General features: G+C 31.8%; 2 protein-coding genes across 4 annotated transcripts; one reads left to right on the top strand and one right to left on the bottom strand.

Moving 5' to 3' along the window:
* The first annotated feature begins 2,634 nt into the window (after positions 1-2,634).
* Positions 2,635-3,615, top strand: LOC130950158 (transcription factor DICHOTOMA-like). The gene has a single exon (XM_057878695.1). It carries the CDS (start codon positions 2,635-2,637, stop codon positions 3,613-3,615), a length of 981 nt encoding a protein of 326 aa, XP_057734678.1.
* An 11,344-nt stretch (positions 3,616-14,959) lies between these two features.
* Positions 14,960-20,267, bottom strand: LOC130947819 (type IV inositol polyphosphate 5-phosphatase 7-like). 3 transcript variants are annotated; one of them, XM_057876536.1, is made up of 14 exons: positions 20,098-20,267; positions 19,255-19,941; positions 19,038-19,125; positions 18,603-18,689; positions 18,411-18,495; positions 18,208-18,312; positions 17,354-18,116; positions 17,071-17,264; positions 16,829-16,937; positions 16,587-16,735; positions 16,202-16,470; positions 15,643-15,740; positions 15,338-15,552; positions 14,960-15,233 (listed from the first exon to the last, which is right to left on the bottom strand). In XM_057876536.1, the coding sequence occupies exons 2-11, from the start codon at positions 19,282-19,284 to the stop codon at positions 16,248-16,250; spliced, it is 1,833 nt and encodes a 610-aa protein (XP_057732519.1). In that variant the 5' UTR covers positions 19,285-19,941; positions 20,098-20,267; the 3' UTR covers positions 14,960-15,233; positions 15,338-15,552; positions 15,643-15,740; positions 16,202-16,247. The 3 variants fall into 3 exon arrangements, with proteins under 3 accessions (XP_057732519.1, XP_057732520.1, XP_057732521.1); XM_057876537.1 differs by having other exon boundaries at positions 15,338-15,520; positions 19,255-20,254; XM_057876538.1 differs by having other exon boundaries at positions 18,603-18,686; positions 19,255-20,253.
* Between the last annotated feature and the right edge of the window lie 5,401 nt (positions 20,268-25,668).

The following is a 25,668-nucleotide window of genomic DNA, read 5'->3' as shown; positions in this document are numbered from 1 at the left end:
TTCTACCTAAGTATATGACCATTTTAGTGTTGACGACAACTTATTTATGATTGAATTTAAAATTGGGGTTCATCTATTTAGGAATTTATTTAAATTGTTCTAACAACTAATCTTGTCGATATCAGAAGGGTACTACTTGGCATCCACCACGTTGGCAATTAACGGGATACCTTAACAAAAGAGATGGCGAAAAGATAAACGTGACTAAATTGATTATCTTTTGGGAATGAATTCAATTAATTTTATTTTTCAAAAATAAAAATAAAAATAAAAATATGTTTCAAGAATAATTTTGATTATTAACCGTTTAACGCTTGCATATTTATTGAGATAGTCAATAAATTTATTACTTGGTAGTAATATAAAAATTACTTGAACAATAATGTAAGAATAAATCACGCTGACATTGCTTGAAATTGGATGATATTATTACTGATTTACAATGATCTAGTTTGGCTTTTCGCTATAAAAAATTGAATAAACCATTCTAATTATTAAAAGGAAAAATATCTATGTATACCTTCTCGGGGAAAGAATTATACTTGTTGTAGTTATATATAGCATGCTTGGCACGCATGAAAAAAAGGTTTTTTTTTTTTTTAATTAAAAATGAGATTCAAATTCAAAATTTTTTAAATAAAAATAAAAAAATTATATCATTTGATTTTAATTTGTTGACACTTTCTCTCTTTTTTTAAGAGAGGAAAAAAACTGTATTTTGAGATAGGGCAATATTTGGTTAGTTTTACATGATAAGATATAATAATCAACGACATAATTTAAGCTGCTTTAATTTGTATGAAAACCATATAATCTAATAATTAATTAAGACGATGCATACTTTGGATTATGATTTAGCTATTTGTGAATTACCTTATATTATCGTATTACTAAAATGCTCCTTTCTTTTTAATCTTACTTGATTGAAATTAAAAATTTCATATGATGTCTTAAACAAGAACACTATCCACTAAGATATATTTAAAATTCTTGCATATATATGGTAAAATTAAAGCAACATATAAAAAATTAAAAACAACACAATAAAATCATTTATTTTATAATAAAAATATTATTTATATACTAAAATTAGTCATCATACAATTATGCATAAATATATGTATTGTTTAACTCATTTTTAATATTTTATATTCGTGACTAATTTTTGTAACGATTTTAGTGTTGAGATAATATGTTTATTTTATAATTAGAATAAAAATGTCACTAGTATTTTTTAAAGTGAACTTGTAATATTTACTTGACATTAATTTTGAATGCCAAGATATAATTAATAATAAGCAATTGTTGTTGTTATTGCTCTTTAATCAAAAGAAAAACACAGGAGGGTTTGAGTGCACATACACGTACGTATTGATCTACCATATACATGATTTAAGAAATACGGAGAAAAAGTATGGGAGTGAAGCTGCAAATGATGTCAGAGATGAATGAGCTTTTTTCGGGATTGAAATGATCTATGTGGGCGCATTCAAAAAGAACACTAAGTTTGAAGTTCGTAGTTACCAATATTTGTACTTATTTTCCTCCACCCTTTGAGAAAAAAATTGAAAAAAATGCAATTTTTCTGACGAGCTGTTATATTTTCGGTTGAGTTTTATACTATGAAAGAAGCAGGTAAGCAGCCATTACAACCTCTCACCTACCTTTTACACTCCATGTACGGCTTTATTCACTTCATTACTTCATTATCTTTCGGTTATAAACCATCTAAACCTTACATTATTTACCCTTAACCATAGGGCTATATATTCATCACTTTTTCTATTCTATTGGAATTGATAATTAATTAATGGCAATTGATGGAAGTGACTTAATTTGTGTTGATCCTCATAGGATGTAATAGATGGTACTGGATATGCTACTTCACAATGGTGCAAAAACGAAAATTATTGTGTACCTTACAACATATGTTGTCTGTGAATGTAAACTCTGCTCCAACTCAGATTGGTAATAATGTAGTGGTGCTCACAAAATAATTGCAAGTGTTACTTGATTGGCCTAAACTAAATCTCACAATCTGGTTTCCCTCACTTTCCTCAACACCATCATCATCTTTATTATTATAATATAATACATATCTTTATAGATTAATTAAGTATTTAATGGGAGTGATAGTACTTACTTAGTACTACTACTGCTGCTTTGAATTGAATAATGGGAATCTCATAAGAAAATGATTATATAAGAAAGAAGAGAGTGTGTAGGACAGTACTTGGACCGTTAAGTTATAGGAGCAGGAAGAGAAGCTACCTCTGTGTTCTTAATTGCCATCGTTTTATTCATTGCACAAAAGCTAGGGTTTGTTTTTCACACACATACCCTTCACTCACTAACTCAAAATTGGGTTCCAATTTTCTTCAGATGTTCTCTTCCACATATGATTCAAACCCTTTCCCTAACTTCCCTTCATCTTCTTCTTCTTCATCTTATCCTAATAATAATAATAATAATAATAATACACTCCCTTTCTACATTGATCCACATAACAACAATGATTTTGCAACCACGCTTCTTCACCATCATGATCCATCATCACTACTTGTTTCTCCCTTTATACCTTCAAGCGAAGTGCCATTCCCGTCATCAGCAGAAGAAGCTGTTGTTGTTGCAGCAATGCTTGATCAAGATGCTGCAGCAAGCAATGGCTGCTGCTATGGCGGGGGCGGAGGACTAATCTACGGTGGTGGAGGTGTTCCCAATTTGCTGACTCAGAAACCGTTAGGAAGCAGCATAGGTACGAAGAAAGATAGGCACAGCAAGATTCACACATCTCAGGGGTTGAGGGACAGAAGGGTGAGGCTTTCAAGCGAAATAGCGCGCAAGTTCTTTGATCTTCAGGACATGCTGGAGTTCGACAAGCCCAGCAACACGCTCGAATGGCTCTTCACCAAGTCTGAGAATGCAATCAAGGAGCTTGCAAGAAGCAAACATAGCTGCAGCTTCAGCTCCGGCGGCGAGAAATGCTCGTGTTGTGAAGGTAGTGATCAAGCAGCTGGGGTGGTGGTGGTGCACTCAAGCGAGAAATCATCTATGGCGGGAAGCAGTGATTCTTGTTCCAAAGGGAGGAACAAGTTGAAGTGGACACAGAGAGAAGATGTTTGTGTTCAGACAAAGAAGGAGTCAAGGGATAAAGCAAGGGCAAGAGCAAGAGAGAGAACTTGTTACAAAATGAACAACAACAACAACAATGGAAGATTAATGGTGCAAGATTTGGAGGACAAAACCCCTGCACTGCAACAATTTGAGCCTTGTGGAAGATGGTCTAATAACCCTCATCAGATTCTTCAACAACCACCTTACTATAACCCTCTTCGTCATCATCATCATCACATACTTGGAGATGCTTTTATTAACAATGTCATTGATGATTCTATCATGATTAAAAGGAACATGAATCGTGACCAAAACCTTATTGCTATCCCTAATAACAACAACAACATTATTGTTAATGATGATGAGTACCAAAACCACTCGTCACCGTTCCTTTATTCAACTCCAAATTGGGACACCGACGAAACCATAAATGGTTGCTCCAACTTTCGTGCAATGGCAGCCACAATGAATAATCTATCAACATGCTTCACGGACCAGTAATGGTGAGCACTACTCTTCATTCTTTTTTTTTCTTCTTCTCAAAATTAAACCATGTATTTTACTAATTAATTTGGGTGCTGATTTTTAGAGGTTCCAATTGGAAATTCTTGGGAGGAGTGCATATCAATCTTTGATGCTAGTTTCCGGCAAAATCTGATGAGAAATGTGAATCCTAGATGGATCGCAAGTGCTTTTGCCTTGTAATCATCCCAATCTTTCGATCCATCAGTAACTACTTTTTTATTCTGCCCTATATTCCCATTTTACAATGTTTGTACTGATTCTTGCTGATAATGAGCCAATGGCATATCAATCTTCTCATAAAGCTTTCCTGCTCCTCCGTCTATTATTTTCTCTGAAAACCAAACATTAAAGTTTGATTGAACTGCTTGCAGCAGCCACTTCCTACCAGCTTTTAGTTTTTTTGCTTTTTTTTTTGTTTTTTTAATAGGTGGTGACCCTTTCAATGCTGAAACAAGCTATGCCCTTAATTTTGGAGCAAGAGGAAAAACAAGAATCATGAAAAAAAAAAGAAAATCAGAATTATTATTTAATTTCAGTCTTCTTTTTTTTTCAGCTGAATAAAACTCACAGATTAGATCACAGAAATATGGTGATTTAATTTTCAATTTTTTTTCAGCTCTAGAAATCCAAGCATGGAAGAATAGAAGACATATAACCATGTATTTCACAAAAGCCCTGGTATCAACTATACAAAGAATGACATCACAGTTAGGTGATTTGTTTTGGTTCTGATGACTAGCCATTTCAAGTTGAAAGCTAGCTGCTTATTCCTCTAGTTTATAATGATTTGATTTCTCCTAAATAACCTTGATAAATCATAAACATTACAAATTATATATATCTAATGTTTTCGTGTGGAAGATGCTAATTTTGTAAATACAATGATAGATTGAAGAATAATATATAACTGTTGAAAAATTATAACAATTCAGATTAGTTTGATTGTGGCCAATGCACACAAGAATTTATATTTTTGCCAGCTCAAGTACCTTCATAGCATATTTAATTAAGCCTGTTAAATATCCATGTTCGTTTGGATTTATGAATGATTAATAACCATGTTGTCTTCTTGGAGCTATAATTGTTCTTTTGCTCAAAGGGAAGAGTCTTCAATCTTCAACTTTTTCCAGAGGTCATAGACAAATTGCTACAATCCAGTGGAACATCAAAGCATTTTTCTATTGTGATAGCAATTGTCTATTTCTATCTTTGTTTTTACGTAGAAGATAGCCACAGGGAGAAGAATATATTGGTGACATTCTCATTTGCTTTGTCTTTAAGGCTTATATATCTATGTATATATATTGATAGCTCTTTTTAAATCAAGTTCTGGACCAAGAAAAAGAAATGGAATGATAAGGTTGTACGACTCTGATGATGAACAAGAACAAAATGGATTGTTAGGGCTTAGGAAATCATGATGAATTCAAATGATTCATTACTATGTATATGTATGCAATCTAAGAATGCAAGTTGCATCAGTTGTTGCCCTTCTATTCATCAATGCAGCTCCTATGTTCCTTTAATTTTTCCCCTTTTATCCTATTCTTCATTTATGCAGTAGGTTTTTACCATACAAGAATCGAAACTTTGATCAGATCAGCAGATATCTGATGATGCATGACTGGCTGGTGTATCATATAACAAGTTGATTGTTAACTTCTATGTATTTATAGTTTTAGTTTCCTGACTTTTATATCCTATGTAATTTTTTTTCTTCATGTGTATAAAGGATTCTTACCACCACTTGAACACTAGAACTATGACAAAGGGGTGGACAAGAAGTGCAGTTTTAGTTCTATATATGCATTGTTATTGCTTTCTACAATTTTGTTGATCAATGGAAATATAATTTTATGCTATTGAATTTTGAATCTGGTATATTACAGGGTTCACAAACTAATTAAGTTAGGTTTCCAAAGGTTGAGCCATAGTTACATGGGAATGGTAGTATATATACTTATAGCGTTTTCATTCTATGATAAACTGTGAATTGATACAAGATACACTACCACCAAATTGGTGAATTCATGTATCTACCGGTTGAGCATGCAGTAATAAGTTTGGTTAAGATTCAGATGCATTTATCTTTTTATAAAGTTAATAGTTGAAAGTCGTTACATAATAATCTTCACTAGCGACTGAAGCTAACTGTACGTGAGTTACTAGTAATAAGTTTTTGCAAAATAACTGATTCAGATGAATGATTTTTTATAGCTTAGATTGATGGATGAAAACTACTAAAGTCTTTGAGGGAGTGAAGCAGGATCAGATGGCATTCGTTATCATAATTAAGAAGGAACAGGAGAATGTGTATTACTGTACTTATATTTGAATTTCCTCTAATTCATGGAAGACAGCATAATGATAATAATTGAAAGACACTAACACTATCTATCTGATATGAAAATGACATTGAGCGGCTAGTATATATAAAAAACCCTAACTAACCATAAACATGTGCTTGTTTTTCTCTGCCGGTTGATGGTGTAGGGCTCCTAGTTGATGTCTTAATCACCAGCAAGGTTGGTTGCTACCATTTCCTGTAACCGCTACACCAGAATCCAACGGCCACAATAACAGAATTCAACATTATTTTCTTTCCAAAACTTTTTATCACTATCTATCACCACTACTCATAAAATCAGGGGTTCCAGGCCACACATTTGGCTCATCATAAAGGGGATCTCAGATCTCTTGTATATATATCTTTGGACTGGATTCTCATTGGTTAAAGACTCAAAGTCATTAATCTTATACATCTAATGCATATGCATATGCATATGCTACCTGACTGATTTACAGTCCAATTGAAAAGACAATTTTTTTTTTTCAGATAATAAGAAAGAAATAACAGAAAATGAATTTTTTTATAGGTTTTTAAATATATATAATTCTTTATATGACCTAAAAACATAAAATTACTCGTTACTCAGTAGTTAAAAATTGTTTTCAAACTTTATTTATAAATATTCTGAGAAATTAATTATGATTAATAGCAAAACATAAAGGCCTATAAGCACTTTCTCTTGGATAAGGCAGCTTTTTAATTTAATTTCCTCCCATTATTTATGCATGTGTGAAAGTTAGAGCAGAAAAGCTTAACCGTGAAACACAGTATAAATATTATGTTTTAATTTGGCCAACTATTTTTATTTCTTAGTTAATAAGGTAACATTTATTTATATTAAATATAATTAAAGAAAAAATATAGGGTACTAACATATTATCTGTCAATTTATTACCAACAATAATTAATTATTATATTTTAAACACATATATAAAGAGACACATCCAGAAAATATATTTATAAGAATACTTTTATTAAACACAATCATAAAAAAGACATTTTTATTAGATACATCCACAAAGACATTTCCATTAAACACAGTTATAAATAAGAGTTGGCAGATGTTGACAAAAATGTTGTTAGTAACGTAGCGAAAATGATAATTAAAATAAACTATATAGTTAAACGTAAGGGTTTTTATTTTTACCTATTTTCATGTGAAGGTAAGTATAAGTAATATGTATATTTATTTCTAAATATTAATTAAAATTATTTTTAGATTAACAATTAGCAGGTTTAAGAATATGTATTTATTATTTTTGTTATTAGGTATATTGAATTGTAAATTGTTAGTTTGATGAGAAAAAATAATTGTGAAGAAAAAGAGCTAGTTATGGATTTTATTGTAAAGTAGAAAAGGGTTTATGAAGTTGATGAAAGGTGTTGACAGGGAAGAGAAATGAGAGTTATAAATGCATATAACAGTGAGTAGTTAGGACTAAGGACAGAATAGAAGAGAACCCGTGGTTGAATTCGCAGAGTTTGACTGAGTAGTCCTCTTAATTTGCAACAAAATGGCTTCTTTCCTTATATAACCATCACTTCCACAGAACGGGGCCCTTCTTCTTCGTGCTCCCTATCAACAAGTGTGCCTACTCTCTACTCTACTTCCATCTTTTATCAACAACAATATTCCGTACCATAGTACCACAATAATAATGTATTCCTAATACTATTCTTACATATCTAATACTTTTGCCAGAACTGGCCTTGGAATTCAACCCTTTATTCATATTCCTAACCATCCTCCACTTCTCAAACAAAAATTCTCTCGTTTCCTTATCAACAACCCCACACAGATTCCATTGGTCCGTTCCATAACCACGCATCCTCCACCACCACAATTTAGTTAATAAATCTTGATTTATATTATAAACTTTTTTCACTATGAATATGTAGAACCCACCATTGGTACTGAACCTGAAATAAATTCTATAAATTCGTCTTACAGTTTGTCCCCGTAAGACAGTCAAGTAATAAGTAAGGGAGTCCAAATAGGGCAGACAGAGATGGAGTGGTTCAATTTTGCCAACCCCATCCATTGCTTTCTTAAGCCAATGCAACCATGTACTGTCACGGTCTAAATGTTTCATCTTATGTTTCTTCTTTAATTTCATATTACAACTCACTTGGATTACACATACAAAAAAGAGTTAATTACATGCTATCATAGTTAATCCATAATGTCTGCCCAATTAGAATAACAAGAAAGAAAATATCATGCCGACAATACATATACTTGGTTTTAAACAAGCAATAATCAATCCCACTTAACTTGCATAAAAATGACATGTCTAATATAATAGTTGAGTGTTACTAGTACTGCTATGAATAAGGAAAAAGACTAGAGATAGCTACTTGCCTAGCTTGTAATATATAGTGTGTATTTAATATCAGAAAAAGGGGCCATGGCCGCCAACCTTAGCTTGGCACAACCCCATGCATGCTCACATTGCATTCATTATAACCCTGCTTTCTAGCCAACCTCCAAATAGAGCTATTAACTTCTGCTTATTAATTAGTTGTATATTGATATGTAACTTGTAACCCCAACTTTATTCAACTACAGTGAAGATCCTATGAAATCATTGTCATGAATCCTTCATCACATTTCGTCAACCATAACCGGTTTTATATATGTGTGAATATCATTGCATAACCATTCTTGTCAAGTGTCAACACAAGTCAGAATGAAAAATAAAAAAGTTAATTAATCAAGTAATCATAGCCAACTCTGTTGACCTTTTGTTAATTAACCATTTACGTACATTCTATTATATATGACACCATTTATTATTTGATTACTCTCTTGTTATGACTTTGAGCAAATTTCAACCACCAATAACTTCCAACAATGAATATATTTTCCATAAGTGCTTAAAATTAAGGAAAAAAAAAGGTTCTAGGCTGAAAATAGTATATAATCTTTATAAATAATGAACAAAAGTTTCAGTTATTATTATTTCATATAGATTTATCTAATATCTAACATTATTGTTATCTTTACCTTATCAAATAAAACACTTTTCATGTGGGTAAGTTACTAGAGGAGCATGTGACTAAAATTGTGATCTTAGAACAGGGTAGTTGAAATAAAATAGGTGCATTGGGTGAATTTTATCACTAGAAAAAGTGTAAAAAGAATTAAAAAAAAAATTATAGTGGATCATACTCAATATTCTTTCTTTATGCAGAAAAACAAAAACAAAAGAAGAGCTACTTTTACTATAGGCAGGGCTACTACTATTTTCTATTGGCATAGGCCTTTTAAGGGTGCTCCAGGCCAACAATGATGTTTCAAAACAATGTTATATTAATGGAAAATTAGCAAGTGTTTAAAAACATATATCTATCTCCATAAGTTTATTTATGTAGAAGTTAACAGCTGCTCAAATAACATAAATTCAATTTAACGACAAAAATATTAACATAGAAATATTATCAGGTCTTCTAGAAATATAGGACTAGCCATAGTGTAGGGCACATAGTCATAGAAAATTGAAGGTACTTACTACTTAGCTATATTTAATTTTTGTGAATATATGTTAAATTGTTAATTAATCTCAAATCAACGTAACGTATATGAACATGCATAAGTTATAGCTCAGTATACTTGGGAATATAGCTGTTGGAGTACAGTAATTAATCACATCTCCTAACAAGAAACTAATCATCATATGGAATATGTAATGCAACGTGGATATCAGATCAAAAGGACAGATCAATAAATTAAAGCAGCACCACTGCACAGTGCCATAGGGATCATCATGAACATCTTTTTATTGACTCTATAATTTAATATAGAAAAAAAATGATATTTGATAGAACATATATATATATATATATATATATGCATGCACTACTTAAGCTTGTTGATTTCAAAATACATATATCATTAATTTTTCAGTAGATAGATTTCATATGCTGTGCATAAAGTTTGATTTGATGATTTGTTCTAGCTTTTCATGTTTATTTCAAAGAGAAAATTAAACAATCAGCAATGTAATAAGGTTACATATTTGATTATTTGCTCTTTTGATATATGTGTGGTTTTGGTTTCGGCAGAATTTTCTGTTGGATGGATATATACAAGTTAGTCATGTCACTTCATTCAATCTAATATCACTTTTTTGCTCTTTTTGTTTTTAAAAGTTTGCTTAAACTTTCAATATATAGATGGTATTAGATAGATTTTAACTGTTTGACCAGAGTTAAATGGGTGTTTAAACTCCCCAGAGAGAATTATTATCTGCATTTAAGTTTTAGAAATTCTCATTTTGGTATGTATGAGGTATTTTCTTTATGATTGTAGCTCTTGTTTACATTTATTATGATTTATATATAAAATCTCATTTATAATCTAAAGAAGAGTAGAGTTGCTTGTTTGCAAAAATATAAGAAGAGAGAAACATATTAATATCCTCATGGTTTATAAAGGTTTGAGGTTTCAACATTTAAAGAAGATTAAGCCCTTAAAAAGGGTCTATCAGTATTCAAAGAGATATAGATAGCATAGCATTCTATAGGGTGAGTGATGAACAAAGATTTCAGATGTGGCTTACCAAGAAGAGAAGATCAGATTCAATAATTCTTCCAGTTCCAAACTCAGATCACACCAGTCACCACCAGTCACTAAAGTTTTAGACAACATATATAAGATAAAGCAAAGCAGGTAAAAGTGAAAATGATGAACAAGACTAGAATTAGATAACTAATTAAGTTTAATCATATTATATTCTCACCTGATTAAAGTGAAAATAATTTGTTCAGCTTGGTGCTACCACAAAATTCATGATCTCTTTACACTGAAAAGTAGCAAAACATATAGATGAAGATATATATACATATAAATATAAATCTTAGTCTGAAGTTTTCTTAGTAGGAATGTATGATGGTTTTTTCTTTTCTTTCTAGTTTTCTTCCTCAATGATCATCAGGCAAATAAAGGTTGAGTGAAGTTGAGACATGGGGATAGTGACTGATACAAAAAGAGAATGAAGTTAGGAAGCAAAGAACAAAAAGATTACCCAATTTATGAAAATGGAAAATTCAGGAATGGAAAGGTATGAGGCAGAAAGCATGAAATAGAACATGTGTTTATTTTTGCTATGTGAAGGACTAAGAAGAAGAAAAGAAAGAGAGATGAATTAAAGATAGTGATGTTGGAGTGTTTGACAAGTGGCAAAGGGACACAAATAACATACTAAGTAGTACAGGACTCATCAGAGGAGAATGATTGGAATATGTATGCATAAAACAGAGAAGGGGAATGAAGAAGGCAAGGTTGCATTTGCCACAAAATGGCCACAGCTTAATTACAATTACATGAAAGAAGAATCATGGCTAGGTTTGCACAGAAGCAAGCTGTTGCAAAGTATTCATGAATTTGTCAAGAAAAAACTGATTGAAGTAACACTGCAAAAAGCAGCATTGAATGAATGAAAGAGAGAGAGAGAGAGAGAGAGAGAGAGAGAATAATTGCTTTGAAAATAGACCATGGTCATGATGATAACCTTGAGAGAGTCAGACCCAGAGAGATAATGGTAATCAACAGAAAAGTGCGTAAGCTACTACTACTTAGGCTCCCAGGATTGCGTCATTTTTATGCTCTCCTTTTTCACTTTACTAATATATGAAATTATCAAACACTAGTCCATATTATATAATTGCTTTTTAAACATTATGATGTTGTGTAAAACACGTAAAACAAGCTTATGTCTCTTCATTCAATCTATATAATTAGCTTGGATCATCGTTTCATCATCACTTATATGTTACATCATTTTAATTTTTTGAAATTTCTGGTACTACTAGATTTTTCTAATTTTTAAAAAAATATTACTATTTGAATTATTGAGCAGCATGCAATGCAGTAGTTATATATGTAACGTAGGGTGGATTTTAACATGCGAATGATGACACCTATGAACTATTGATTTTGCTTCACATCCAACACCTCAAGCTTTAGACGAGTTTTTCAAGCATAGTAGTGTACAGTGTGACCCTGAAATAATGAACCCTAGCTAGCTATATATATATAGGACATCATGTCTCCTCTAACGATAGCAAACCCCTAGTTTTACTCGATCTTTCTACACTTTTCATCTACTCTCTCCTACCAACAATTCCAACCAAATCTTCCACAATAACTGCACCAATATATCCAATTCAAAGTGAAAGAAAATGAAAATTGATTCTTACCTTGGTTTCGTGGTTTAAAGTTTAAACTGTATGTAATTTGTGTGGTTTCGATCAATTTTTTATTTATTTTTTACAAGTAACTATACACATATTAAATTTGAAGACAGTTACGTATGTCTTAAAATATTTATTGATCAAAGTGGATGAAAAAAGAATTGATCTTAGCTTGTTTTGCCTTCATAAGGGATCTATATACCTAATTTGTGTCCAAATACTACTATAAAAAAAACAAATATTACTAATAAGATTTTTTTTTTACTGATACTAGTATAATTATGTTAAATGTATATAAAATCATTCATTAATGTAAAATATACATTAAAATAAACTAAATTATACGTGTATTTTTATAAGAATACATAGTAGTTAATTTTAGTATATAAATAATATTTTAATACTCATAAGATAGTTGAATCTCCAATAATTAATGCACATAAAATTTTTTAGCAAAAAATGTTATTACTATTACTAAAATATCTTGCTATATATGATTTCCCAAGTATAAAATAGTAAAATGGTATCATCAAAAGTGTTTTTTTTTTTCTGTAAATGAGTTATAACTTAAATGACATAATTTCTTTATACTCAATTAACAGGTCGCGAGATTTGAGTCGAAAAAAAATTTGGTGAGGGTATCATCTAAAGACACGACTTTGGGCTTGCTTAATTAATGATCTTTAGTGTATAAGTACCTTGGGCTTAGGCCCGTTTTAATACAAAGTTTATAAGCACCTAACATGGGCCTTGATCTGTTTACTACATCAAGTGGCCCACATAATCGAAACAGTTTCAGGTGCCACCATGAAACGCACCGTTGCGCTCATAAGATTACGTTCAGTCTAAAACCCTAAATCCCAATTCCTCTCTCCCTCCGAAAAGAAATTGGCACTAGCACTGTTTTAGTTTAAGTGTTCATACGTATTCTGGCCTTAACAATCGAAACTAATCACGAAAATGATATGACAAATGGTCTTTCATCAAAAGCTAAAGTGGTCAAATTTTAGCAGAATCAGTTACATTTTGTTGTAAAAGAAAACAAAACGGATCATTTCAATGTCAAAAGGTTATATATATATATATATACAAAAGCTGCAAGCTTCTTGAGTTGTTCAAGCCAATTGAAGCTCTCCTTTTTACTTGGAAGAAAATGGAAGTGTCCACTGGTAAAAGTTGGCATGATGATATTTGAACCCTCTGCTAGCTTTGTGGTTTTGTTAGGCATAATGCAAACAATTCTGAGAGTTGAGTTTATAAACAATCATTTCAGAATGGAATATTCCCCGCCATTATGAATAATAACTGCCAAATGCTAATGCTATTGTGTCAGCACACCACCCTTCCTTGCTTATTAGTATTATACTATTATTAGACTGTTGCAACTAACAAGTATTTTGCAGAAAAATGCTGTCTTTACGTGAGAACGGACAAATTTGACTAAATTATCTTCTAATAGTTTTCGACTATTACTTTTACGTAAAGACAATTTTATGTGAGTAATGTTAAGTGTGATTTTTTTTTTCTTTTGCAAAATCTCTATCAGGACACCAAAGATGAGTTCCTTTGAAGCGGTTCCCCATTTGGAAGGCCAATTCAGGCTCAGGGACCAGTTACAATTACAAAGACACAAGGCAAGAGATGGCACTCTGATGGTGACAACCCCTTCTCATTCTGGACATCAATTACTTTCAATTCCATTTAGCTTAATGCTAATCACTTCCACTAACCGAATTTTTATTGAAAAAGAAAAAAAGATTTTCAAACCCCATTTTCTTTTCACCTTTTATCAAACCATTACTCATTCAGAGGACCATAGTGTAAAGGAAACAAAAAACAAAGAAAAGAGGATGTCCAATTTGTGTTGAAAATGATTGTAGGTAAAAATTGATGACCAATGATTCTAGTTGCAGAAGACAGCACAATCTGACTTTCTACTGATCCCATAGTGGAAAGAGGATCATGCACTCAGCTCAAGTCTGCAAAAACTATCCTTATGCAATTATCATTTCTCTCGTGTGAAAATAAATTACTTTTTCTAAAATAAAAATCAAACAATGATGTTCAAATAGTAATTATTGTAGAGCATATTTACCCTCCTCGCATGCAGCTCTTATTTTTTTGGGCAAGGCATAGTGACTACTGACATATACAGCAATAGATATTATTCCAAAGTCTTCCAACCATGTCTTTATAATATATCTTCATTTAGATTTGTTTTCTTTTCTTCTTGGGTCATGAATCATGATCTTTTCTTACATTTAGTGGTGTTTGTGAAGTGGCTATGTAACAGCCACATTGACAAAGAGGTTGTTGAGCCATTGAGATCTCTCATAAAGGAACGACTCTGACACGAAATTTTTTGATTTAGTTAGGAACCCCATTAATGAGTATTTTAATGAGACTATTATCCAAATTTGTGATTTGGCCTTATTAGTCGTTATCTACAACATTCTTGTGCTCAACTTTTGTTGGTGATCCTACCTAGACGCACAAGGTAATAAAGGTAAAGTGTCTAAAGTTGAAACTTAGTCAAAAGTAAACAGCAATTGACACAGGCATGCAACATGTAAATAGCATCTTGGATTGGAAGAGCCTCCAATATTTTCTGCCAAACCTGCAAACCCTGTCTTGAGCTTCTTTAATCTGTTTAAAAATACTAAAATATTGTTGTCTCCTCATCAGAGTTGAAACTCAGAATACTAGTTGATGCCAAGCTACCTTTAACAGTAAATTTATGAACATTGCTGAAAAGAAAAGAGAAGAGGAAACAGAACCAAGCAAGAGAGGCTTTGGAATTCTCTCATGAATTAAAAATTCTTTTTCTTCTTTCTGTTTTTTTTTCCTTCTTACATACTGTGGCAATCACTAATTCACTATACATCAAATCAAAACTCTCATTCTCTTTGCATTTTAAAAACAATGAAAAATGAAAAAAAGAAAACAGTTAGTGCCCAAATGATTATTACTGACGATCTTTCACCTACATTAAATGTTTGCCAAAAACAATTAAAGAATCTTGAATAAAAAAATCGTCTTCTTCCATGTCCTGCCAAAAGAGAGAAGTTGATCATGAGTAAGAGTTTATTATATTGTTGTTAATTCATAAAAAAGTGTGACAAGTATTAATAAGTACTAACTAAAACATAGTACCTAATGATTGTGCGTGATTCTGAATGGTTGTACAGGGCTGAGAGACTGGTAAGAAAGCTAAGTGTTTTTAAAATCAAATTATGCACAGTGCTGAAGTTGGTGTAACAAGATGATGATGTTGATGATGATGACGAGGATGTACTACTGTTCTGAACTTCTGATCATGTGATAGGCAAGGCATGACTGTAGACCAAGCAAGAATACAGATTATCAAACTGAAAAAGATAAAGTAAAGGTTAAAATTAGACAAAGAAGCTGAGACCAAAAGCAGAACAAAAAGAAGCAAGAAAGAGAAGAAAACTAACCTTTTTCGGTATGTGGGAAATGGGTTGTCCTTATCACCCTCCATCCATGAATTGAATTTCTTCAAAGTGAGTCCCTCTTGGCAATGGGGGACCAATTTCTGAACAGTAATAAGGGTATGTAAGTTATGTGAGATTTCTAATTCAGGGGGAAAAGAATAACTTCAACGACAATAAGAACAGAACAAAAGGACTTCAAAGCAATAAAGATTGAAATCAATTTGTATATCTAGTGAAGCAAGAAACACCTAGTGGCTAAGAACATATTAGCATATTCTTTAGGCTCTTATGTTTTTATTGCAGTATCACCTCTATTATGTTCAGCTCCATATAATCATTGATAATTTTAGAATCTTGTACTTTTGGTCTAAATATAAAAAATGCTCAGGGTCCCCTTGTTTGCATAGAGCCCTGCAGATAATTTTTGTTTTTATGTTTTTCTGTTTGTATCTATGTGCATGAGGTTGAAAAAAGAAACAAAAAACCAAAGCATTCAGCGGCATAAATTTCCACTATTTTACAAGCATAATAGTGAGAATGGCAGAAGGGATAGGGAAAGTACTTGAATGTGGATGGACATGTTTCACATCCAGCCATTCCATTCCTCTTTAGAAAAAGTTCAGCTCAGTGTATCCGCCTGAATATGGCAGAAGTTCTTCCACCTCAATTCTGGAACGAGAACAACTCATAGTTTTCTTCAGTCTGCCATGAGTTGACTCAACCTCAGCCATGAATATGCCATAGACAGGCCTGTGATCCGAAAATCTTGATTCCCCGCGGACGTAAGATAATTGATGAAGACCTTCTCCAAACCACAAGATTCTGTCACACCTATAAGAAAAATACTTATATAAGCATAACAAATTTAACAAAACTATGTCAACAACTATGAAACACACCCTATGCTTCATTTTCTACTTTCTTCATATTGAGTAGTAAGTACTTACCATGCAGGTGTTCTCCTTTTCTCCTTTGGATGCATATCATCTCCTGCATATCTATCTGAATTAGTTGAATACTTGTATGTTGGGGGAAAATATATCTTCCCTTCATTCCATCCCACAAATACACGGCCTCTTTTCTGTTCTATTCTCAACTGCAAGGAATGTCAACAATTAAGGCTCATCATGCTTTGTCACATAGCAATAAAAATGAACCTAGAGCTATTTAAATGGTTAAACATACATACCTGATCATTCTCTAACAATGCTCTCCAGTTTTGCATCTCAACAAGTGCCTTAGCAGACCGGTAATTGAGGGCGATTCGATAATTCAAATCTCCGAGCCATATTATTCGACTACATTAATGAATTTTAAGTTAGTTCATGAAAAGAAATTATGTTAAATGGAAAGGAGACAAAGGAAAATGATTTTCAGAAAACAGAATTAGCAACTGCAAGAGACAAAAGACAAAGACAAACAGATTCTTACTCATGCTCAAGGATTGTTTGTGGGGACTTCTCATTGTCCACACCATTAACACGCGGAAACCTTGTCTTTTTTAAAATCTCCATCACATCCAAATTTCTTCTTAGTTCATCTCCCTCTTTCTGTCCAGAGGTTAAATGGCTACAGATAAAGCAAAAGCTTGTTTCATGCAGTGACATGCTGATTGAGATGGATCCCTGTAGATACAATCAAAATAACTCTCTCATTAAATCCAATTTATTATGAAAAATAAAAATTAGAACTATATGACTGACATAACATTCACCTTATTTCCAAGATAGCCCATCAAACCCCTGCCAACACATGATACTTTCATGTTTTGCACATGATCTTTCAATTCACTTCTTACCCATATGGTAAGGTATATTCCCACCATTTGCTTACTTGCTACAAGGCAGTACCTCGAACGCCCCGGCATGCCATATTCATCCTCATTAGAGGCAGGTCCGGCATAAGACATTGGCGAAAATAGAACTGTACTTGGTGAATCTCCAATGGCATTATCATCATCAGATGAACCCCATCTTGAATAGTCACTTGGTCTTGAGTAGTCACTTGCCCTTGAATAGTCACTAGGCCTATAACCCCATCTAAAACTGGGATCAAAGTCACTTGGCCTTGAGTAGTCGCTTGGCCTTGAAAAGTCACTTGGCCTAGAGTAGTCACTTGGCCTTGAGTAGTCACTCGGCCTGTGGCCGAACATTACACGATCACAGACACTATACCTTCTATCTAGTCGTGGTTGAGCAAGTGACGGATCGTTGTCAATTCCATAACTAGTAGAAGTTGTCTGGAACGATCGCCTATGGAAGAAAGATGAATTCTTCTGCCTAGCTGATCCCTCAAAATCAGCATTTAGCTCTGCAATTGGCTGAGGAATGGGAGAAGGTGTATAACATCCACTGCTTCCACTAGTGCCAGGAAGGTTGTTTAAACTCTTTCTGATGAGAGCCAACCATTTTTTGGCAGGGCCATTGTCCTCAGCCCCTAAGATATTACCAGCATTCAAGGGAACTATCTCTTGAAATCTGAAAGAGGGGAAAATCATTGTCATTGGTAACAGTTAGAACAAAGGTTGATCAAAGACTAAGTTGACAAGAACCAAGTCAGAATTCCTACCCTAGAACATATATATCTGCTGGTGGTGAGGAATGAAGCCAATCATCCAAATTCAAATTACTCGGTGGTGATCTTCCAGCAACATTCCATGTAGCAACAAAAATGCTGCTCACAGAGAAGAGAAAAGCACCAGAGAAAATATGAACAAACCAGTATTTTTTTGGTAAGAAACAGTAAAATCACAAGAGGAAAAGGAAATATACCTATGGTTCTGAACATCAATAATTCGAGGATGGTCAAGATTCATTCTTCCTCGCCTAACCTGATCTGCACTCCTGCTAAACTTCTCTGTTCATTTGTAGTGAGGAGGTTTAAACATTAGATACTTGTCATGTAGATGTAAATGTTCTTTAAACATCAAGATTTCCAAGGAGAAGCATCATGAAATTCAGTACCTGTTTTGCTCTTTTTGATAGTGCATGGTTCTCTCTCAGAGAAGCTACTCCTGCTACTCCTGCTTCTGTATTCTACGTTACCTCCTGCTTTAATAGCAATGCTAATGCTTCAAGTTCATGTACATAGAGAAACAAAAGATATAGAAAACTGTAGTATGAAGCACAATTGGTGAGTATATACTATATAGTTTTGTATATATGGTTTTAGCTTAATTTTCTTAGATTAAAAAACAACAAATGAGACAGAAGTTGATGAAAGACCCTAGGCTTCAATTTTCATTCCCAGTTTGTGTTATTTGTTAAATTCCCTTGGTTTCTCCGGCAACCAACTAGAAGCCAAGTCCTATTCCTATGCTTGTTGCTTCCCAAATTTGTTAAAAATGGAACCACTTATAGAAAGTGAATTTTGAAGAAGACAAATCAAAGCATACCCACCTCCATAGGCAACAGCACCTGATAGTGTATCATCAGTTCTGCATTTGATATTGAAGAACTTTCTAACCATTTTCTTTGACCATGAGAGCTTCATCAAACCAACAAAAAGACAGAAACAAAAGCAGTTAACAGCTTGCAGAGATTGCAATCAACAACACACATCAAAGTATTCATCTCTACAACATAGAAGAGAATGGAAAAAAGAAAAAAAAAAAACCTTGGTTTTCTTTGAATTGTCATCTCTCATTTTTGCAACTTCTACTTCATACAGCTCCTCAAGCACACTATGATATTACTCCTCAGAAGAGAATTATAAGTTATAACCCAACACCCCCACCCCCACCCCAAAAAAGCTCTCTTCAGAGCTTAAAAGAGTAAAAGATCATTGCTTTGAAAACCGCTTCTCCAAAATCCACCCTTTCTTCTATTTCCCCTTCTCTTTCTTGACTTAGACACAATACAAAACTCATTTGTATCCCAGTTTATGAACTCCAGAGCACCCCCTATCCAAACAGAACAAAACTAAGATCAACAAGAAGTGAAACTCAGCAAGATACAACAAAATGCCTCAAATTTTCCCCCCCTGGGTTCTGTCTTTAGCTGCTATGTTGCTCTTGCCACACTAAGAAAAGTGTAAGAACATGGAAGCAGACTCCAATAAGAAAAGTGTAAGAACATGGAAGCACACTCCAATAAATATGACAGAAAGGAGAAAGCGCCACCAATTACTAGAGAGAGAGACAGAGAGAGACAACACTTTAATGCGTGGAAGTGAGAAGAGATTCTGAGGTGGTAGAACAATACAATGCAGCAAAGAGAGAGAGAGAGAGAGAGGGAAAGCAAAGCTTCAAGTGTTGTAGTGTTTCTTTGTTTCTCTCTCTTGGAAACCAAAGCACCTCGTTCTCTGCAAACAAAGCATCGAATTTGAACAGAATAAAGCGCAGTAAAAAGAGAGAGCATACAAGAACTTTATAATTATTATTATTAGTAAATTAAATAATCACACTTTATTGTTTTTTATAAGTGACAAGCATGGCTCAAGAAATTAGACAAGGCCAACATGGAAGGAAGGAAGGAAGAGCGGGCAACGGGCAGCGAGTTTTTGGCTTTATGGAGCTGAACAAAGCCTGCCCTTGGTCAGCAAAGTGAAGAGGGAGATCTAGCAGCATCATAGAGCTGCATTCCTTCCAGTTTTTTTGGTCTTCCTACTAAAGCAAAAGCACCTAAAAGATAAAGCTATTAGTTTTCATAATCTTATATTGTTTTATTATTTTATAGCACAATGAATGTTTAAAGATAAGTATATACTATTTACTATTACTTACTATAATGTTGCAGTGTCATGGATTATGACACAATTGAGTATTAATTCATATAACAAAACAATAGATTTTAGAATAACATGCAGTGTTTCATAACAGAGTAGGGATAGAGATGTGAATATGACACATTCAAAGTTTAAAATTTTATATAGCTGTTTCTTATAATTTGCCATCTTATGAAAATGTAACATTTTATATATGGACCAATGTGATGAATATGATGTTTGCTTCTATAAATTGGTAATGGTGAATTGGTGATAGGTGTTTTATCACTGACATAACCTCAAACTATGTCTTTGAAAATAATGGCAGATTACCCAATTTTGTGGTGTTGGTATTGTTCATTGAGGGTTACTTTTTTCTTTTTAGCTCTTAGAACTTACCAGCTATGTCTACTCCAACTTGTGCTATGGGATTTTTTATGAATGCTATCTTCTGATGATTATATCAATATAGTTTTAGACTTTAGGCTTTAGACTAAAATTTATGTATGCATTACACCATTAGGAGCTTCCTTTACTACTAGGGATGATAAAAAATTAATCATTTTTCTTTTTTCCTTTTTTTTTTTTGGTTAATATTGTGATGCGCCGCCCATGCTTCCTTTGAATTCGTTGTGCATTTTCCATAGGTCTCTAAATAGTAATAAGTGTACCACATTACCAAACAGAATTTCCTTTTGCCTTTGGCTTTCAAGTTTCAAGCTTTGAACTCTCCCTTTGACCATACAGCCATACCTAACTTTTTCTCTATCATCATACTTGTTTTTTCCGTCTGATCCTCAGGGTTTTATAGTTTATAATTCCCTATCTTATTTTATTAGTTTAATTATTCCGTTTTTATAATTTTATTAAATTTTTTATTTTTAATATTTAAAAATTTATAATTAAATTTTTATGTTAGGTAAAAGTTTTTAATTAAGTTCTTTTTAATTAATTTTTGTTAAAAATATTATTTTTTAAATACTTACTTTGGTATTTAGTGTAAGATAAATTATAAAATATTTTAAAAACCAATATTCTAGAATTAGTGTGTTTCGTTTGAAAGAAAATAACTAATAAAAATTTAATTATAAATTTTTAAACAGAAAGAATTTAATTAAAATATTAGTAAAATTATGAGAACTAACCCAAAATTTATTTTATTTTATTTAAGAATTATATAGTATATAATTTTATTATAAAACTGCTCATCGTATCAACTTAAATTTTTGGAAAAAATGGTATTGTAATATGGTATCAGAATTTATATTTAAAAATTTTGAGTTTGATTCTGATAAATTCAAAAATAAAAGGTGTAAGACAAATAAAAAAAAAAAGACACAAGATAATTTACGCAAAAATCAAGTAAATCTAAAAAATGTTCTTACTTAGAGAGAATATTAAATATATAATCATCTATATTATTTATTTATTTATTTTCCATTAATTTAAATTTTTAGAATAAATAGTATCACAATAAATTTTGAAAAAAAAAGTTTTATATTTTTATGAAAGCTATTTTTGTGATTGAGGCTTATAACCCCACCAACCTCCTTCAATTCACTCCTTAGTCCTTAACTAAATAATTAATGGGTCTTAAACAATATGAATAATGGATTTTAAAATCGACTCAATAAAATAAAAAAAATATTCTATCCTAAATAATTTATTAAACCTTAATATTAGGATAATTATCTACACACTTACGAAATTGAATATCCAGTTATTGTTAACTGTACATCATGAGTAAATTGAATAAAAGAAATAACAATCCAATTAAAAATAATGAACATAATCATCTACATACCTATTAGATTAAACATTTAACATATCTATTATTCACATTATTTAATATTATATTGTCTACAATACTTTTTCATAATTAATTTATTGATCCAATTACATATTTCCGATTAAAAGGGGGTTGACGGCGCAATACGGCCATTTAAGTCGTATTATTCATTATTATATATATCACCAAAAAATAAAAAATGAAAGCAATTTGCATTTCATATCAAACAATGCAAGTCCACCCTTCAAAAGAAGAAACACACTTAGCACTAGCAGCTTCATATATATAAGCCTCCACTAAGCGGTGTCTGCTTAGTAATAACTAATAAGTATTAACTGCCATCATTGCCAAGCAGGTCCCAATCCAGAAAGAAATAGAATATAATCTTTTTTTTTTTTTTCCTAACACTTTCATGCCAAAGGAAATACAATTTACCATCCGTACACTTTTATAGTAGATATCATTTTAATATTAGTCTTTTTTAATACTAATACACGTCCTTTCTATTTTGTTAATTAAAAATATAATTTATTACACAATTAATTAATAATAATTTTTTTAGACGGGAGATAAAAATATTTTATATATGAATAATATTACTAAAGAAAACATATATATATATATACACACACTAGCTAGCAAAGCAAATTTAGTTGATATAGCCTTTAAAATGAAAATTAAATAAAAAGACAAATAAATAATAAAATGGAACGGGTAATAGGGGTCAAAGGCTTTACAAGGCTCTCTCCATCAGTAATGAGTTTGAATTCCCCAATTCTTTTTTTTTTTTTTCAATAAATTGGTGCAAGTATGGTGGAAACAAATCGATCAAAATGTGTCTAATCAAATCCAGGGGAAGAAATTGTATAAAAAATGTGATATAAATAAAAGCACAAACATATAGTTGAAGCTAGTAGGATCAAAGCACAAACTAGAAGGACATTTGGAACTCATTTTTGGCCTTATGAATTTTCCCAAAGACATTATCACCGAGTGGACTTCCATTGTGATCAAATCAGTGTTATCTAATCAGCAAAGCATAACCTTATTATTTTCTTCTAAGTGCAAATAAATAAATATAACATACTGAATTTAATTTGAATGTACCAATATTTCTATAATCATAACCATAATCTTATTGGAAAAGTTTAAGGGGAGCAATTTTATTAAATTTTGTCCAGCATGTAACCAGCAAAAAAAAAAAGTGAATAATCACATACCATTGGATAAAATCTCACGCCATTAAAAATATTATTGATGGCTACTTGATAGCTACAAATCACAATTTGGTGGTTCTTAGCACTTCTTAATTTTATTTACACTAATAGAGTATTAAAGTTATATTTTTATAATTAAAAAGGGTTGGGGGTGTCACAAACATAATTATATGGTTCCTTACTTCCTTAATATCCCAAGATTACATAAGATGATGACATGGTGTGCTTTTGCTTTATGTAGGAATTTTAGAACGTCGTTACGTTAATGCGTCATTGAATTTGAAGGTGGGTCTCTTGGAATCATTTGGGAGACAGTAAGGGAGAAAAGGGAGGCCCTTGAACAGTCCAAATAAGTTAAATAAAGGGAATAATTGTTGCTAAGATTAAAGAGAATTGGGCCATATATGGTAATTGCAAAATATTGCATAATCTAAAGGGAAAAAAAGAAGTGGTCCCGAATTATATGGAAAATGCTACTTGTACAACATAAATCAGCCTTTAGTCAGCCTTTAAATCTAATATTTTATTATTTTAATTTTTTAATTAATTATATTTCCTATTTTTAAGGAACCACTATTATTTTAAACTTTATCAACTAAAAAATCTCTAAATTCTTATCATTATAATAAAGTATTTCCTTTATTTTCTCCCTCTCTCTCGTTCACACTCTCTCTCTCTTTTAAAAAAATCAGTAAAGTTTTTAAAATTAATTAAACTCACTTCAATTATTTTTTTTATTTAAAACATTTAAAACTCATGTCAAAAACACATCTAAAATTAAATAAACAACATAAACACATTTAAAATTATGTATTAACACATCTAAATTATTGTTATTGTAGTTCTAAATTACATATTGAACACAGAAAAAGTTAAACTCAAATACACATCCAAAATTATAAGAATGTACTCTAAATATTTTATCAACACATCCAAAACTCATGTAAAAAAACTTATATATGTACATAAGAACATAGTAAACAATGTAATCACATCTAATATTATAAGAATGCACTTTCAATATTTTATCAACACATCCAAAACTCACGTAAAAAATTTTATATATATACATAAGAACATAATAAGCAACATAAACACATCCAAAATTAAGTATTGACACATATAAATTAAGTTAATATTACAACTTCCAAATCAAATATATGAGTTAAAATCACAAACACATTTAAAAAAATAAAACATAGACATATTTAATATTATACAAAAATTGAAAAAATATAACCTTTTATTAAATGAAAAGAAAGGGATAACATATCTCCATGAATGAACTCAACCAAATTTTTTTAAAATTTTGCCAGAGACAGAGAAGAAGTGCGATGTAGAAGAGGAGACAGGAGAAGCACAGGAAGAGGAGGAGGCGGTTGTGCGTGGTGCGAGGGAGGACACCAGGGATGGGGAGGAGTCCATCGATGGAGGAGGTGTGTGCGCGTCGCGAGGGAGGTGCACGTCGCGAGGAGGAGCGCATTCGACGAAGGAGAAGATCCTCGCAGAGGAGGTGCGCAACGCGGGAGAAGACGAAAACGGTCACATATGAAGAGGGGTAAGCGTTGCAGTTCTGAATATTTACGAAGGAAGATTTTACTAGTGATGAAAATCTGATTTAAAATATTTGAGATTTGTTAGGATTTATAAGCTTTAAATTTAAATTTTGAATTTGAATTTTAGTTAATCCGGTTTTTGTAGATTTGTATTTAAATTTAAAAAAAGAAAACAAGAAATCTATTTTAATGTGTTTGTTTTAATTTTTTTAAATTAATGTAATAAAAGGCTGAATATTGTACCATTTTTAAAGGATACCTAGTTGAATTGGAATTATATATATAAGGAATGTGCTAAGTCTTGGTCTATTTTTCTTACATTTTTTGAGTGTTGAGTATTGACAACCAAGAAGATGCAACGGCATCTTCATCAGCATCGGTGGTATCTAGGCAGAACCAACGTTTTCGGATTCAATCAGGATATCATGAAAAAAAGAGAGATATTTGGATTCGTGTTTTATTATTCCATGTGTGATTATAAGGTAAAGAGACCAAGCTAAGCCTACGACCTATTATATATTAGGTGTTAGATATTTATTTTGTTCCTTGCTTTGCTATCATTATACATTTGGGTTACATATACAAAACACATATTTCCCGAAAAAAAAAAAGGTTACGCATTATAATTAACTTTACGTAAAGTTGATAGTTAAAAGTTGTAAAATAAAAATTTAGTCAAATTATTTAAATTATTAAATGGTTTTCAGCGATTAACTTTAGATAAACTTAACTATATTTAAATCTTTACTGATATATATACACA

Source organism: Arachis stenosperma, chromosome 9 (genome assembly GCF_014773155.1).
Source record: "Arachis stenosperma cultivar V10309 chromosome 9, arast.V10309.gnm1.PFL2, whole genome shotgun sequence".
Taxonomy (NCBI): Eukaryota; Viridiplantae; Streptophyta; class Magnoliopsida; order Fabales; family Fabaceae; genus Arachis; species Arachis stenosperma.
The sequence above is the reverse complement of the archived record's forward strand: the minus strand, read 5'-3'. Positions and strand labels throughout refer to the sequence as shown.